This window comes from Gopherus evgoodei, chromosome 11 (assembly GCF_007399415.2).
Source record: "Gopherus evgoodei ecotype Sinaloan lineage chromosome 11, rGopEvg1_v1.p, whole genome shotgun sequence".
In the NCBI taxonomy this organism is placed as follows: domain Eukaryota; kingdom Metazoa; phylum Chordata; order Testudines; family Testudinidae; genus Gopherus; species Gopherus evgoodei.
The window spans coordinates 47,848,004-47,864,541 of NC_044332.1; the positions used below are offsets into that span (position 1 = coordinate 47,848,004).

Here is a 16,538-nt window from a genome sequence, read left to right on the forward strand (position 1 = left end):
TCAAATGATTTTAAAATATTCTTAATGTGTTTGTGTGTGTGTGTGTGTGTGTGTGTGAGAGAGAGAGAGAGAGACTGAATGTATGAAATACATTCTTATTCCAAACCAAAGTTTAGGCTTGCCCAATGTCTGTATATTTGTCCCCAGTACAACTGGCAAATAGTCCATGCCCAGGCAGTGTGCCAAAACTTCATATGACTCCAGTTAACTTAACAGGCACAGCACTGCTGGTATTTAGCCCCTGCTTCAAAAAGGAGAATGGAGTTAGAAAACAGCTTCCTCTCTCCACCCCCTTTTCCGGGGAGATTAGAGTGCCTTACAAAAGACCATTAGACAGTACTAAGTATCTGGAAACATTTCACATTGTGTAAATTGGCTCTATTAATTAGGACAGAATAGTTTTAAGCAGTACTTAATTACATGTTCCAGTACCCAAATTGTGTTTTTGTTCTATGCCTGTTGAATATATTGGTGGGAGAGAAAGGGTTTGTTTTCATGAACATAATTATAGCTGGAAAAAAATAATAAACTTCTTTCAGATACACTGGATATGTTAATTTAGTGCATTGTCCTTCAAATTTTCATATAATTATTATGAGAGCATACCCCAGCAACACAAGTGATGTGTGGAGGTGTAGCAACAGACACTGACATACCAGGTTTCAGACATTCTTTCTGACAATAATGAGGATAATTTCTAAGCAAAGGGAAGAATGGAGTCAGCTGACTTAGCAATGTTAACTACTGACCCCATGAATGAGTACAAAGCTGACAAGCAGGGGCAGGAAAGGAAAGCTCATCATTAATAGAGTTCCATCTTTTTGTGGAGAACTTAGAGGCAATGGTGCAGAATGGGTTCTAAACACAGGATCAGTCAATCAAAGGAACACTGAATTCAATCTGAAAACTTTTTACCTCCAACTTTTACATGTACACCTGCTATACTGTAACTGGGGAAAAAATAGAGAACTATTTTTCTACACTTTCAATTTATTAATGCATTTGACAGTACTTAGTTTGTCACACACCCACACCAATCCAGAAAAGACTTAAGGAAGTCAACTGATAAGTGCTGTTTATGGCTTGAATTCTGCAAAGACTTTTGCATTAAATTACTTGTAATAATTTTTAAGTGACCAGATTTAAAGCTGATGGGTGTCCTTTTAATGGCAATATTCCTTCCGAGAAGTTATGTTTTGGCACATAGTTTTCTCTATACAGCATCCATAAGGTACATTTAATTGTATTGTAAGCCTTATATGTTTAGTATTTGAAGCTAATTTTTCATTCTGATAACACCCTAACTCTTTCCAAAAGTGATGTGGGATTTTTAATGATTACAAGCAGCCAGTGGATTAGTTTTACATCTCATCTAAAATTTGACATTTCCAGCAGCACAGTGTGCTGTAATTACCTACGTCATGATTTGCTTCAGTACTCAAGAGCGAATAGTGCCACTTTCTCAGACACAGGGCCATTTCCTGCTGTTATGGGATTTTATTTATTGTTATCAAAGTAGACTTAGGTCAAAGATTGCTCTTGTTTTTACAGGGCTGTTTATTTTGAGTGGGATTTTGAAAAGCACCAAGGGGATTAAGTCACCTAACTTCTAGTGATTTTCAGTGGGACCTGAAGATAGACAGTGGCTAGTTTCATTAGGTAGTGGTGCCTAACACCTAGATACCTTTGAAAACCCTCACCTATAAGGTTACTGCCTGATAAAAGGCTGCATTTGTTTGCCATCCAATCCCACTGGAGTCTATTGGTAGATTCCTTCTTAACAACCAGCTTGTAGCATGTACAAAATTCTTGTACTTTCCAAAATTGTCAGGGACAATTTTTAGAATTAAAAATAACTGTTATTTATTTAGTTTATTGTACTTAAAAATAAAAAAAATCTGGTGTTGTCTATAGGATCTCTGTGTGTTGCTGCAATATAAAGCATTTTAGAAACAGTTAGTGAAATCTTGGCCCCAGTGAGGTCAATGTAAAGCTCCCATTGACTTCACTGGCAGCCAAGATTTCACATATCATATAATTAAACTAACCGCTGTCTCTTGTGTACACATCATGGAATAACTATAGCTTACCAATTTTATCAGCACACCACGGCTTAGGTGATTGGTAATAGGGTACAGAGGCTTTCACTTCTAGGTTGCTTGTTAAAATCTGGGCAAAGATTTTAGTGACCAAAAATTAACATGAGATTGCTATTCAGTGGCCTGTATGACCTCGTTAGTTCCTAATAGGCTAATAACAAGATCACACAGAGCATTATAATAATTGTTGGAAGCTTTGACATAAGCCACAAGTGAATGGGCATGAAAACTGACATGTCTTCTTACTGTGAGAAGTAGCTCCTCTAACTCGTGGTTGAAGTACATTGGTGGGACCGTGCTGGGTAACTTACCTGCCTACTGTTCTGTTCAGTGATTAAATGAAGATCTTCAGCTTCCAAGGCTGTCAAATTGTCCCCTTCTCCCAGCACAGATTTTGCATTTAAAAAAAAAAGTTTTTGCACTGTTTCATTATAAAATGGTTGTTTGCTTCTCAGTAAAAGATGTTTTAAATTTCAGGCTATGGTTTTGTAGATTTTGACAGCCCAGCAGCTGCTCAGAAGGCTGTTTCCGCTCTGAAGGCCAGCGGAGTCCAAGCACAGATGGCAAAGGTAAGTTTAAAAGTACTGTGCAAATTCTTGCAGTGTAACCTGAAAGTGAATAAACTTAAGCTTTTTCAGATCATTGGCAATGCACATTCTAAAGTTGAAGGCCTCCTATTGAGAATGCAGTGTCTCCAATCCCCACCATACTTCAGTTAAAAAATGGGGATAGTTAGCTGGAACTCTGCCTCAGAAAGGTGGGCTTCACACACACCCCCCACACCTCCCTTGCTGAACTGAATGGGATTTTTGCCACTGATTGCAGTAGGAGAAAGAGTAGGCCCTAAAATAACCACTATAAGACTTCACAGATTAAAGTCAACATCTCAAATTGTAGCTGGAAACAAATTAGTAGTTTCTGTAGTTTGTAGAACACAGCTATTATGTGCTCTGTATGTGGAGCACCACGGAGTAAGCGGTCTGCCGTATTCTTTACTTGCTGAAACTTTCAAGTGGTCATTATGAGGATCTTCAAATAGAGCACATTGGAGAAATCCACTCTACCTAACTAGCTAAATCCACAGCTAACGTGATAGATTACAAGTTTCTGGTTGGTACAGAAGGAGAAAAATAGCAGTTCTAGTTACCAAAGAATCCAGGAGTAGAGACAGTTCCTAATGTATCTACAGATGGTGAGCCTCAGTAATGATAGGGAAGCACACTCTAAATTTTAGGGGTGGGTGTGAATTTTCAACAGCATATACTGGAATTGTTTCTGTAGGGCTTGTTAACGGAATTAAAACTTATATGTGGGATTTTCTGAAGCCTGTAGGAGTTAGGTGCACATAGATAGTTGAAAGTCCCAAAATATTTGTCAAGGTATTCTTGTATTAGGGTGTCTGCTCAAGGTAATTGGAAGAATTCCAGCAGAACAGTGTTTCTTCAGATTTATCAAAATCAAAACGTTCCTTGAAGACAGACTGGTTTCACCAAAATTGTGATAGGAGTGGGGCTCAGGCAGGTTTCAAAGCCTGCCTGGTTTCCTGCTAGACCACCTGGCTCTTCAATAGCTTGCCTAATGGGCTTTTTGGGAACCCAGAGGCTTACATGGTTTGTGGCTCAGGAGCATCCCACCAAGTGGATGCACTGGGGCTAGGGACCCCAGAACTTCCAGGGTCTGTGGCCCTGGGGCAGCCCACCAGCTGAGAGCCAGGGACCCAAGGCTTCCAGAGTGTGCTTTCTCAGAGCCACACGACATTCAGACTGCCTCAGGACTAGGGATCTATTCCATTTTTTGGAGAATTTCAAAATATTTGGTTCTCATTCCAAAATATCAAAATCTTCCATGAAGCTGAATTATCTTTCTCTGAACAGCTCTAATGTCTGCCTTTCATGGTACCGACCTGTGCATCAGATGTGCAGTTAACAGTTACTCTTGTTTTTTTAATAGAGGGTGAGTTTTATAAATCCAGAAAGTCATAAATTTGGGGAGATAATATATGAATAATCATTTTGTTAAATGCCCCGTTTCCAGTAGAATGCTGTAAAAAGCGATGCAAATTTATAAAGACAATATAGTGCATATTTTGTATATATAAATAGTTTTTAGTAGTTCTTAAAACCAATAATTCTGAGGTGGAATTCTAGCTAGACAAAATATTCAAATGATTAAATAATCTGAGTTTTTAAAAATATTACCATATACAACAGACCTTGAAAGCCTTAGGAGCTATTAATGGGGTTCTATGTCGAGACTTTTTTTTTTCGGTTGAGATTTCTTTTCTGCAGCTTCTCATATGAGGAGAACAGTTAAGCTAACAACACGAGATGTGTTTGGACAGGTTCCACGTCAACAAAATAGAAACCATGTGTTTAGTACTTAATGCATATTTCACCACAGGCGGGCACACATGAACGTACGTACGTACAGGGAGGTGTGAAATTTTTGTGTGTGCATGTGTGTGTTTTCATTGGTGGTCATTAAATGTTTTAAATATTTTTTTAAGATAGGGTATGTTAAAATGATGATGAATGTTTTATCTAAATAAATAATATAATTTTTAATTACCAATAATGTCTTCAGAGCAAGACCAAGTTTCTAGTTTGAGACAGTCATTTTGAAATATGTATATAATGGGTATACCCTACCTGGTAGCAAACGGGAGCAGGTTTTGAATAGCAATGAAATATGTTAATATTGCTTTATGTGAGCACTAATGTTAAAACTGAGTCCTGAATATGTAAAAATTTTGTTGAATTTCTGAACCACTCAAGAACATGTAGTCCAAATTTTTCAAACTTGAATGCCTAAAATAAGTAATCTGCATCCGTACAAGTTTGTTTTGGACTGGAACTTGATGTGCCAGCTTTTGATATGAGAGTAATTTTTGTTTCTTTTCAAAATGTCAACCAAGCCCAAGATTTTTCAGAGGTGATTTTAAGTGCCTCAGTATTGATCATCTAATCTATAATACCTTAAGGGAGCCTGCTTTTCAGAATGTGCTGAACATCAGCTCTCTGCAAATCAGGCCTATTTAAGATGTCTCATCTTGGATACCTAAAAATTGAGGCATTCAGAGTCACTAGTCATTTTAAAATAATCTTGGCCAAGATTTGCAAAATCAATCTTTTTATATACAGGGAACTATATAAAATAGTATGTATATTTTTACCCATTTTGCATGCTGCCTTCTACTTTAAATTTTGTTACAGTTAAATTGTGCGGTCCAATTTGCTCACAGTATAGTTTGCATCCTTGTCATTTGAAAAGGTTTGTACCTTTTCCATAACAACCACTTGCTCGTGGTCTGCCTTGGAGACTGATGCAACCAGTTTCAAGTGAGCTTGGGGAGGAATACTGATCAACTGATTGACTTGACCTGTCATTGATATAAGACTGTATTCGCCAAATGATCAATAATGTGGCTCCTAGACACCCTCATCGTGCTCACAGTCAGTACGGTATTCTGAGGGCCTTCAGCAGATAAAGCAGTAGGAAAGAAATCTAGCTGATGGATGTCTTGTTCTGAGTCTGACTGTGGCAGTGCTTTTGCAATCTCATGCTGTAGCTGTGCAAGATGTGAATTAAAAATGATTTGCTTCCACTATAGCATTTGCAAGTCCCGGTTGGTAGAACTGCTTCAAGTTGTGAACAGTATAATTAAGCCAAGTTGTTTATTCCCAGTGATTATGTTAAATATTTGACTTGGTGCGCTGTCAAGCTCTCTCATGGATAAGATCATTCAGAATCTGACTGAACTTTGTGCTTTGGAATTGGATCTGGTGACAAGGGAACATAATCTTTTCCACTTGTGTTTCAGCTGTTGTTGGTCACTGAGGTGATTTGGGGGCCTGAGGCATAGGATTTAAACCACATCCTGCGAATTACATCCGCGTCCCCCCTGGTTGCTGAAGACTACTGTGGATATGGGTCATTGTAGATATTTGGCATTATCTTCCTTAAGGATGTTGAAATGCCAGTGTCTGTTTAAGATGCAATCGTTAGCTCTTGCATAAGAAACTATCTCTTGTTTCTGATGTTTTCGATTCTACCCCTCTTTCTAAACTTAGGGAACAGTATTGGGAAGTTTGTGGTGAGGCAAATTCAGCAGTGTCTGGTTGTGTTGGTTGATGATGGCTCTCAGTGATGGCAATCAGATGTCCATCTTGTTTCTTCTAAATCTGTCAGAGGTCTTTCATGCCATTTACCATAAGATTTTGTTGACTCACCTGTGGATTCAAGTGGCTTCATTCCTTTTTATTCTGGAAGATTCCCAAGGGTGGTATTGAGCAATTGTCCCAAGTGTTCTTTCATGTAGGATCCCATCATGTTACCTCTCTTTTTCAGTGTGTATATGGGGCTGTTGTTATGTAAGCTGTGAGGTGAATTAGGAGGTGGTGGCCTCCAGTTGGTTTCTGGGTGCAACTAAGACATTGGTTTTGTGTAATGTTCTAAATGGTTTGGCCCTGAATAGCTGAGATACCCTCATTGATCAGCTGTGGCACTCAAACTCGTACCCTCCAGGAGGGTAGTTTTTCTGTTAGGGGCATTCTCACCTTCTTCACTAGGTCTTACAGAACCAGAATCTGATGACCTTCTGGGCATAATGCAAGCCCTGGATCTCATCACAGGTTCTTGAGGCAGGAAGACAAGGTGTATACCAGGCATGAATACTAATACTACAGATGGTGGTGTTAGTCTTGGTGACTTAATTGAGTATCCAAAAGGGAGAGTCCAATTTCTAATTATTTTGTATTCTTTTTGAAACACAGATAATTGCCTAATTGTACATGCACTTGGAGTATCTAGACAAGCACTTCAACATATAAAATTAAAATTAAAATCTTTCATTTACTATTTCAAATTTAGTGATTGTGCTCTGCTGTGGCTCCCTAAATCAGATTAATAGAAGAGACCTTAATAGCTGTGAAGAACCTACTATTTTGTATTCTTTGAAAGCTCTGCACAGCATCTTCATAGTAAGGATTGTCCTTTTGTCAGAGATGCACTTTGGAATGTTTGCATCCTCAAGAATTGACAATGAATTGCATGTAAGACTTGTTCATCAATGTTCCATTACTATGGATTGACAAGGAATAAAGATCCCTTTTAAGCATGCCTCTTGTCTTGTTTGAATGCTGTGATGTTCAGGGATCTACGGAGGTAAGCCAGGTTTTGGCATACATAGACTCTCCTCAGAACATTAAAATGTTGTTGAAAGGCTTTTTTAGAAGTTTATGTTTAAAATGCCATCTTAAAATTAACAAATCATACTTTAAATGCCAGTGAGAAAAGGTTTAGAGGTTTTAAGGATTAGGATTAAACTACTTATTCCCTGAAATCATATGATTGAATCCCAGTAGAGTGGATTTAGCCCTCCATAATTCTGAGATAGATAACCTGAAAGATGCATAAACTGGGCTATAACTGAAGAATTGCTTCTGCAGTCACCAGTTAACTTAAATCCTGTAATACTGTATATGATGTTAACTGCAATAAAATATAACTGTGCAAAAATGTGTGTTAGGTCATTCTTAGATGATAAATAATGGAATTTACTGTGTGATGGCATAGTATTTTGTATACTACTTGTTGAAATGGATAGTAAACAATTAGTGCCAATTCTGCTCCTGTTGAGTTGAATAAGAGAATGTGACCCTTAAGAAACAGAGAGATAACCTTCCATTTTTCAGGGTCAGTAATTAGATGACTGTTTTTCTAATCCAGAATTTTCTACTTATTTTATATGGCATTTTGGTTTCTCCTTTGAGCTCACCTAAGTTGCTAGTATAATAATATGACATATTTTATTTGGTTCAGGTTTCCTGGGTAATATGGTGAAAGGTGTATGGTTTATTTTTAATAACTATTCTGTATGTTGAGTTTTTATTAGATAATATTTGAAAATTTTCATCCTCATAAAGAGCTTTTAATATATTCAGTAAGAATTTCACAGGATGGATTGAGAATGTATATGTAGCTTAAACCAATAGCAGAGATGAGTGTTCCATGTGTTAATGTTTACATTTGATTTTTGTGGAGGAAGGAGCTACTGCTAATCCATTTAGAGATTTGCCCAATCCCACTCAACTGCTGTTGGCTTTATACTGTCCCCATAGCAGCACCTTCCTAGGAACCAAGACTTTGAGTTTCATATTGTCATATTTTCCTCCCTTTTAAACCATCCCTTACTTTCTGACTCCATAACAACTGGGGAATGCCTCTGCCTTGCAGGACATAACATCAGATCTCCAGCTAAAACAATTCCAGCCATTCCAACATCCTCCAGGGATGAGCAGGTACCAGGGCCCCTATAGAACACTATTTCCCACCCAGATTGTCTAGTAGGAATGCCTATGATAGCAATGCAAAGCACATTTTCCACCCCACCCATTCCCTGATTCTCTCTCTATCCTTGAGAGCATCATCTCTCTGTTCTGCCAGGTTCTGCTGGCTCGAAAGCAAAAGACCAAATATCTCCCACATTACAATGTAATGAGCTAATATTAGGCCACTGTCTCGTCCCAGGATGATCTATGTGCAAACATTGGCCAATAATCTTTATATTCTTTTCCTAACAGTTAAGAAGACAGAGCCGTGAAGCACTCACCACATGCTGGCATCCCAGCCAGAAGTGTTACACAGCCATTTTTTAATCACTAACTCACTTTCAGTTGACATTTTATTTTTTAAATGTATTTGGGAGATATGCTTTGTCACCATTACATAAAATCTGACTTGCACATCATTGTCCCTGATTGTATCTAAAAAAGACCTTGTGTGCCACCTGTAACCATTTCTGAAAGAGAAGTTAAAGGTTAACCATTTTTTATCGCTGTTTAATGTTGTAGGGCAGACATCCTCTTAGGTCACTGCCAAAGAACATGGTTGTGAGTGAACAGCTATGGCAAACGGCTAACTCATATGACTTTTGAGAATGTACTGGGTTTTTGTACTCGTCTTCACCGAGTCAGCCTGCTGGAGAATTAAGTCAGTTTGCATTCCTGCACAGAAAGGGAAGTAAATAATTGTGGGTTACCATGGTAACTAGTGCACTAAATCTGATTAGTTAGGATAGTAAAAATATGGTGAGGAATATTACAATGTTTTATTTTGCAAGTGGACTCTGCTATATAATGACTCCTGAATGTCTGAAACAGGTTACATGCAAACGGGCAAGTTCTAGCAAACTTTTCTCACAGCCATTTATGGACACTGAATACTTCACATAAAAATATTTTATCTACCCATTTTTCAGGCATTTCTATAGACAGTACAATAAAAACCCGTGTTAGAATGATGATGGATTAGTTTAAGAAAATTAAGCAGTTTTCCTTAACTTTCCCACTAGCAAACTCTAATTAACTGTATAAAAAACACAGGGAACTTGTAGGGAATATTACTTTACAAGAAAGTTGATTAAAATTGTTTATACAGTAGATTAAAGGAGGGCCAAATTTTTTCCACCTGAGGACTGAATGACCATCATTTCAGGAGCCCAAGGGCTAAAACCTTATTTGCATAAAATGGAACAGTTAGCAATTACTTGTCTTCAATTCAGAGCTGCAGCCAACAAAAATTACACATCTCAGCCTGTGGTGCTGCATCTTGTTCCCATGCGGGGACCTCTTGGTAGGCAGTAGGTCTGTGCTGAAGATGAGGATCACAATGGGCCATGTTACAGAACTGCTGCGTGTTCCCCTGCAGTAGATTTAAGGAGAAAGCAAGAGTGCCAAGAAAAACAAGAAGCATATGATTAAATAGATGCTTGCAAACTTGACTGCAGTGTTGTACTGTAGCTAAAAACTACCTTTTAAACTGGTCTTGTTCTAATCATTTATACTATAACTGTGCTTTGCGAAAACAAATTAAGATATTTAGGTAGGTAATTAAATATACCATTTGTTTGGAATGCTAGATAGCAAGTGAAAATTAAGCTAATACTGTCTCAAGTCTCTTACTTGCAGTCATTGGACAAACTGTCTGAAAGCTGGAGCTACAACTGATATTTAAATTAGATGTGGGCCAGTTGTAAACTTGAAGAGTTTCTATAAAAAGGCAGACAAGCATTTAATCCCTGCTGTATCAGCCAGAGGATCTTCCATGCTGCGAGCACTGCCCAGTCACATGTTTCTGAATAGCTATCTGTTAGCTGTGACCCTATCCAGAGCAAGAGAAAACAGATGTCTTATCATTTTTGCCAAGTTTCTTGTGTTTTATGATCTGTTCCACATGCACAGGGAGGCTCTTGTTAATTTCTTTCAGCTGATGGCTGAGCATTTTACACCATGTAGGACCCCATATCACCACTTTTCTACTTAAATTAACATTAGTGGCTGTTTGTTCCTGTCCCTTTTACAACAAACGTTGAACCTAGATTTCAGCTTATTAAGGTAGGCATTTAACCCTTCAGTGCCTTAAGGAATATGGCATGCATTAATCTAAAGGGGCACTCTTTGTATGTTTGTCTCTTCACGTCCAAGTACTTGTACTGTTAAAAAAAAATAGTATTTTTCAATTCACCTAATACACATACTCTAGTGCATTCTCTTCATCATGAAAGTTGACCTTACAAATGTAGAATTACGTACAAAAATAACTGCATTCAAAAATAAAACAATGTAAAATTTAGAGTCCGCAAGTCTGCTCAGTCCTACTTCTTGGTCAGGCAGTCACTCAGACAAACACGTTTGTTTACATTTGCGGGCAATAATACTCCCCACTTCTTGTTTACAGTGTCACCTTACATTGAGAGCAGGCATTCTCATGGTACTGTTGTAGCTGGCGTCACAAAATATTTACGTGCCAGATGCACTAAAGATTCACATGTCCCTTCATGCTTCAACGACCACTCCAGGGGCCATGCATCCAGGCTGACGGCAGGTTCTGCTAAAAAAGAATCCAGACTAGTGCGGACAGACGCATGTTAGTTTTCATTATCTGAGTCAGATGCCACCAGCAGAAGGTTGATTTTCTTTTTTGGTGATTCGGGTTTTGTAGTTTCCAAATTGGAGTGTTGCTCTTTTAAGACTTCTGAAAGCATGTGCCACACCTCATCCCAATCAGATTTTGGAAGGCACTTCAGATTTTTAAACCTTGGGTCGACTGCTGTAGCTGTCTTTAGAAATCTCACATTGGTACCTTCTTTGCGTTTTGTGAAATCTGCAGTGAAAGTGTTCTTAAAACAAACAACATGTGCTGGGTCATCGTCCAAGACTGCTGTAACATGAAATATATAGCAGAATGCAGGTAAACCAGAGCAGGGGACATACAGGTCTCCCCCAAGGAGTTCAGTCACAAATTTAATTAACACACTATTTTTTTAACTAGTGTCATCAGCATGGAAGGATGTCCTCTGGAATGATGGCTAAAGCACGAAGGGGCATACGAATGTTTAGCATATCTGGCACGTAAATACCTTGCAGTGCTGGCTACAAGAGTGCCGTGCAATTGCCTGTTCTCATTTTCTGATGACATTGTAAATAAGAAGATGGCAGTATTATCTCCTGTAAATGTAAACAAACTTGTTTGTTTTAGCGATTGGCAAAACAAAAAGTAGGACTGAGTGGACTTGTAGGCTCTGAAGTTTACATTGTTTTGCTTTTAAGTGCAGTTATGTAACAAAAAATATATATGTTTGAAAGTTCCACTTTCACGACAGAGATTGCACTACTATATTTCTGTGAAATGCTATTTCTTTTATTTTTACAATGCAAATATTTGTCAACAAAAATAATATACACTTTGATTTCAATTACAACACAGAATACATTATGAAAATGTAGAAAAACATCCAAAATATTTAATAAATTTCAATTGGTATTCTATTTGTTTTACAGTGCAATTAAAACTGATTAACTCAAAAAAATTAATCACAATTTAATTATATGCATTAACTGCGATTAATCAACAGCCCTATAAATTACTGAATCAAAATGTATGAAATCTGGATAGCTCTGTGGCTTAGAATTTAGTGCGGTGTGTACTGTCAGATGAGAAACACGTGTGACTGTCATGATTGATTTCCTTGGTGCCTGATCCAAAGCCCAGTGAAGTCAGTGAGAGTCATTCCATTGATTCTTAGTGAACTTTTGGATCAGGTCCTTAGAGGTATGCAAACCCTGCTTGGTTCATCAGGTGTTCATGAAAGATTTGCTTTTGAATAAACTCAGATTTTTCACAGTCAAATCTCATTGCTAATACATAAGCAAGTTGAGAGTCTGTGGGTTTGTGCTTACTTGCATGTGTTTGCCACAGTTTACTGATTTGCCAGACATGGAAGTGAGGGTGGACCTCAATTGTGATGAAACAACATAACTCTGAACTCAAGTAAACCAATTTGCCCTTGTAAAATTGGTCTATAATTTTGATGTGAAACAAAGTACAATGAGACGGTTCTCATAAGGTGGGGAGTTACAGAAGTTAATAATGTACCAGGCCATTGCCTGCCAGAGTCAGAGGGGCAAGTTAACACGTTTGTTTGTTTGTTTTTTTCTCTTGACTTCCTGAATTTTAAACTGTTTAACCAAGTTTGGTGCCAAAATATTACATAAAAGCAAACATCTGGTTTGTATGGTACTGTTTTGTGTAGGACAAAGAAGCATTGGGAGCCCTGGTTATGGTTGTAGTTTGGAAGTGGGTGTGGAAATCCAGTGTCCTAGGGAGAAGGATATAATTTGCTTTACATAAACATTCAAAACTTATCCTGGTGGATTTTTTTAAAAGGTTCACTTGGTTTGTGACGGTGACAGAAGCTGGATGATCACATCTGGGTTTCTGGTGCACATTTTGTAGTATAATTTTTCCACTGTCAAGTTATTCTGAAATCCCAGATAGGATTCCTTTTATTGTATTTTGTTTAGTTTATTTGCGTTTTGCATAAAACATTTTAGTCTAAGATGCAGGAAATTGTACATAGTATTCCCAACTTTTCACAGAGAGATCCCCAGCCCTCCCTTTCTGTCCTGTGTCTCTCACTGTCTCTTATTTTATTTTATTTTTGCCGTCCCTACCATCTGTGTTTCCCACTTAGCAACTTTGTCACTAGATTTAGTGACTTTTTGGTTTCCCTGGCAAGAAAATAAGTGTCAAAGTGACCAGTGACAAATCTAGTGACTTTCACTGCCAAATACAGAGACATTCAGAGAAGGAGTCACCAATATGTACTTACAAAATCATTCACAAGCAGCTCAATAATGTTAATAAAATCCTTTCCATGCTCTTTGTACTACATTCTGTTGTACGCCAAGTCAATGTCATTACGTCTCAATTGAGCATGTCCTCAAAAGGAATCACATTCCAGGGCTTCTTGGGCTGAGATCACTATAATCTGCAGGCGAGGAAAAGAAGTTTGTGGCGGCTAATTAAATACTTTGCTTAAGCCAGGCGCACTTTGGAGAGAGCAGCGTATTAGCCAGGGCTTGTATTTACCCAAATGTATTCTTTCTCACTGCTCCATAGTAGGTCGGGCCGCCTGTGATGCAGGGAAAGATGGCTAATGAAATGGGCTGGGCAGGGGAGGCAGGTTAGCCAGCGAGGAGAGCCACATGGATGGAAGGTGGAGTAGAATGAGACAGGACCATGTGCCCCAATGGGGTAGGGGGCACCATGCCTTCCAGAATGAAACTCTTACTCCAGGATCAAAGGTGGAGCGAGGTTGATTTCAGTTCCCCTTTTGCTTCTTCCCCTGGGTTGGCCTGGGGTTAGCTGCCCAACTATTTTCAGAAATGAAACCCTGGAAACAGGAGGAAGGGGTCCCACTAGCAGACTTTTGTTTTTAAAACTACCTTCTTAGCTCCCTGCAACGTCGCGCTCAGGTCTGGCGAATTCCCTCTTCCCCCTTGTTTTGGACTCTCCCTTTCACTAACCTGTTGGCTTACATCCAGGCTGGCAAGGAAGGCGAGGCTCAGCTGAAATTAACCAACCCCAGTCAACCTGGGCTGCAATGTACAGACCACCCTTCCCAATGAGCAGAGGGCTGCAGTTTCCTTCCCAATGAGCAGAGAGTGCTTCCTGATGTTGACAGTGTACTGTTTGAGTTGCTGCTGGTGGGCAGCAGAATGGAATTTTGGATTTTATCAACACTGAGCTGCTTGTGAATGATTTTTTGATTGTACTCACCTGTGCGCACGTGTGTGTGTGTGTATATATGTATAATATTCTTCTCTATTGCTCTGTTGAAATTTTGTTTGGTGACATTTTTGACTCCTTTTGAGTGCTTAAACAACTACATCTAGCAACTTTTAAGGGCTTGTCTGGTGACTTCCTGCTATGTGGAGCTGGCAACACTGCTATCACTTCCATGCTTTTATTTGCTTAGTTGTGGGGAGAGGAGAGAGCACCTTAGAGTCCCGTCTTCTCGCTGTGACATCCACTCTGGCACTGTGGTTGGGATGTCCTGTTGGAGTATCAGGAATGGAGTTAACTGAGCTTTGAAGGAAGCCCTTCTAGGTGATGCAGGTGGCTGTAATTCTCTCTCTTTTAACACACACACATGCATACACACACATGCTTCAAGAAGATAGAATTTTTGACGTCATCTCCAATTGCCCACTTAGGCCTTCAGACCTCAGAGAACTCCAATCTAATGTGCTCATGTGGAATACAGGTTATAACACAGGAAGAAGATGGAGCAAATTTAGTGGCGCTGAGAAACCTAGTATTACCGGTACACGTTTGTTTGTATGTGCAAAAAATATAAGGAAAAATAAACAAAGACTCGTTATATATTTGGAGTTTTCCATAGATATCTGGGTTCTTATCTTGGAGCACGAACCTTTTCCTTAATGCATCCCTCCCAATGAGCTAAATTTACCACTGAAGTAAGGGAGTACAATTCCATTGCAATTAAAGATGCAGTGCACTCAGTAAGGTCAGTGCATAGTCCTTATAGATATGTCCGATATAATTAAATAGAAAATAACCTTTTCATTGTTTTTCATACCATCCTGTAGAATTTAATAGGAAGTGTATTCTACTGCTCTGTAGGGTGATTCAGAAAAGTTTCAATTAAATCCCATAGGTTTTAAGACCATAAGGATGGTCCAGTGCACTTCAGTATCAAGCATCAAACCTTTACGCTGTTTGCTATAAGTGTCATGATGCTGTAATGTTCTAATACATATTATAAATAAAAAGACTTTGCTTTGTTTTACATGGAACACCCCCTCATTTGTAAAGCGAGATGATTTTATGCTGATAATTTGTAGCTTGGTTTACAAACTTGGCCATAATTCACCCCCAGGTATCTTTAGAAAATTTTGCTTATTTTTAAAACCACCAATTTTTGGATGCAAAACAAGCAATTTGAGTACAGAAATTTTTAAAGCAAAGGAGCTCTTACATTTCCTTCAAGAAATGTCGCCTGTTTTAGAGGGAATAGTTTCTAAAAATATCTTTGCATTTCCAGCTTGAAAGGGATTTACATGTAAAGCTGGTGATATTCTTGCTAACCCTGAAAATGTACTAAATAATCTAGACTCTTCCTCTGACAAACTATTGATATGCTTTTGTAGAACACTTGTGCTCTTCTAGAGTGAAATTCACTTTGGAGAAGAGGATGGGCAGAAGGGTTAAGGCTCTGTGTTGAAGCTGCGTGGGGAGAGCCAGCTATGGCATAGTGAATGTGCAGAGGGCTTAGTTCATAGAGTCATAGAATATCAGGGTTGGAAGGGACCTCAGGAGATCATCTAGTCCAACCCCCTGCTCAAAGCAGGATCAGTCCCTAAATGGCCCCCTCAAGGATTGAACTCAAAACCCTGGGTTTAGCAGGACAATGCTTTTCCCCCTGCTTGCCAATAATGATTGTGATCTACCAGCCTTAACGTACCTTATATGCAGCACGAAGGAGCAGTAGCAGCAACTCCAACCCCTGGATTGGAGTAGCAGCTCCAGACAGGGGGACCCTCCCATTCACCTACATAAAGCCTAATTATTCTGATTTTTATATGAGTAAAATGACTATCCCTCTTTATTCCGTGTTTCTGAATACAGCATGTTTTCTTTTGCATACAAATATATAACTTGTAATATTTATTTTTCAGTCTTCCCAAATCTTGGCAAGCTTTTGTGATGAGACAGTCTCAGATTTTAATGCAAGCCTGTTTATTATACAGTAGTAATGTTAGTAAAACACTCTAAGGAGCTAATTTCAGACTTGTACGGTATACATTTTAAAGTGATAAGTTTTAGGACACTTGAGTGCAAACATGTTTTACATCCAGTACTAAAATGAGAAAAATGCAGATGAAGTATTCTTGCAAAGAACAGCCTGAGTTTCAGAAAATTAAAATATGACTAGGAATAAAACGTTGTGTTGCCCAAGGCAGAAGCTTCAATTAAATCCTTTACTAATAGCGTTCATTAAAGAAGAAACTGAAAACCCACAGCTCACCCAGCTCAATGTATAAAAATATAATTGTCTAATAGAATCTAAATAAC

At 38.6% G+C, this 16,538-nt stretch overlaps 1 protein-coding gene across 4 annotated transcripts in view; it reads left to right on the forward strand.

The window, feature by feature from the left end:
* The window catches only part of RBMS1 (RNA binding motif single stranded interacting protein 1), a 204,140-nt gene that overhangs the window by 137,524 nt on the left and 50,078 nt on the right, over positions 1-16,538 (forward strand). For all 4 annotated transcript variants that reach the window (XM_030579894.1, XM_030579895.1, XM_030579897.1 and 1 more), the window contains exon 4: positions 2,577-2,668. In XM_030579894.1, the coding sequence (XP_030435754.1) occupies positions 2,577-2,668 (92 nt within the window). The remainder of the gene's footprint in view (positions 1-2,576; positions 2,669-16,538) is intronic.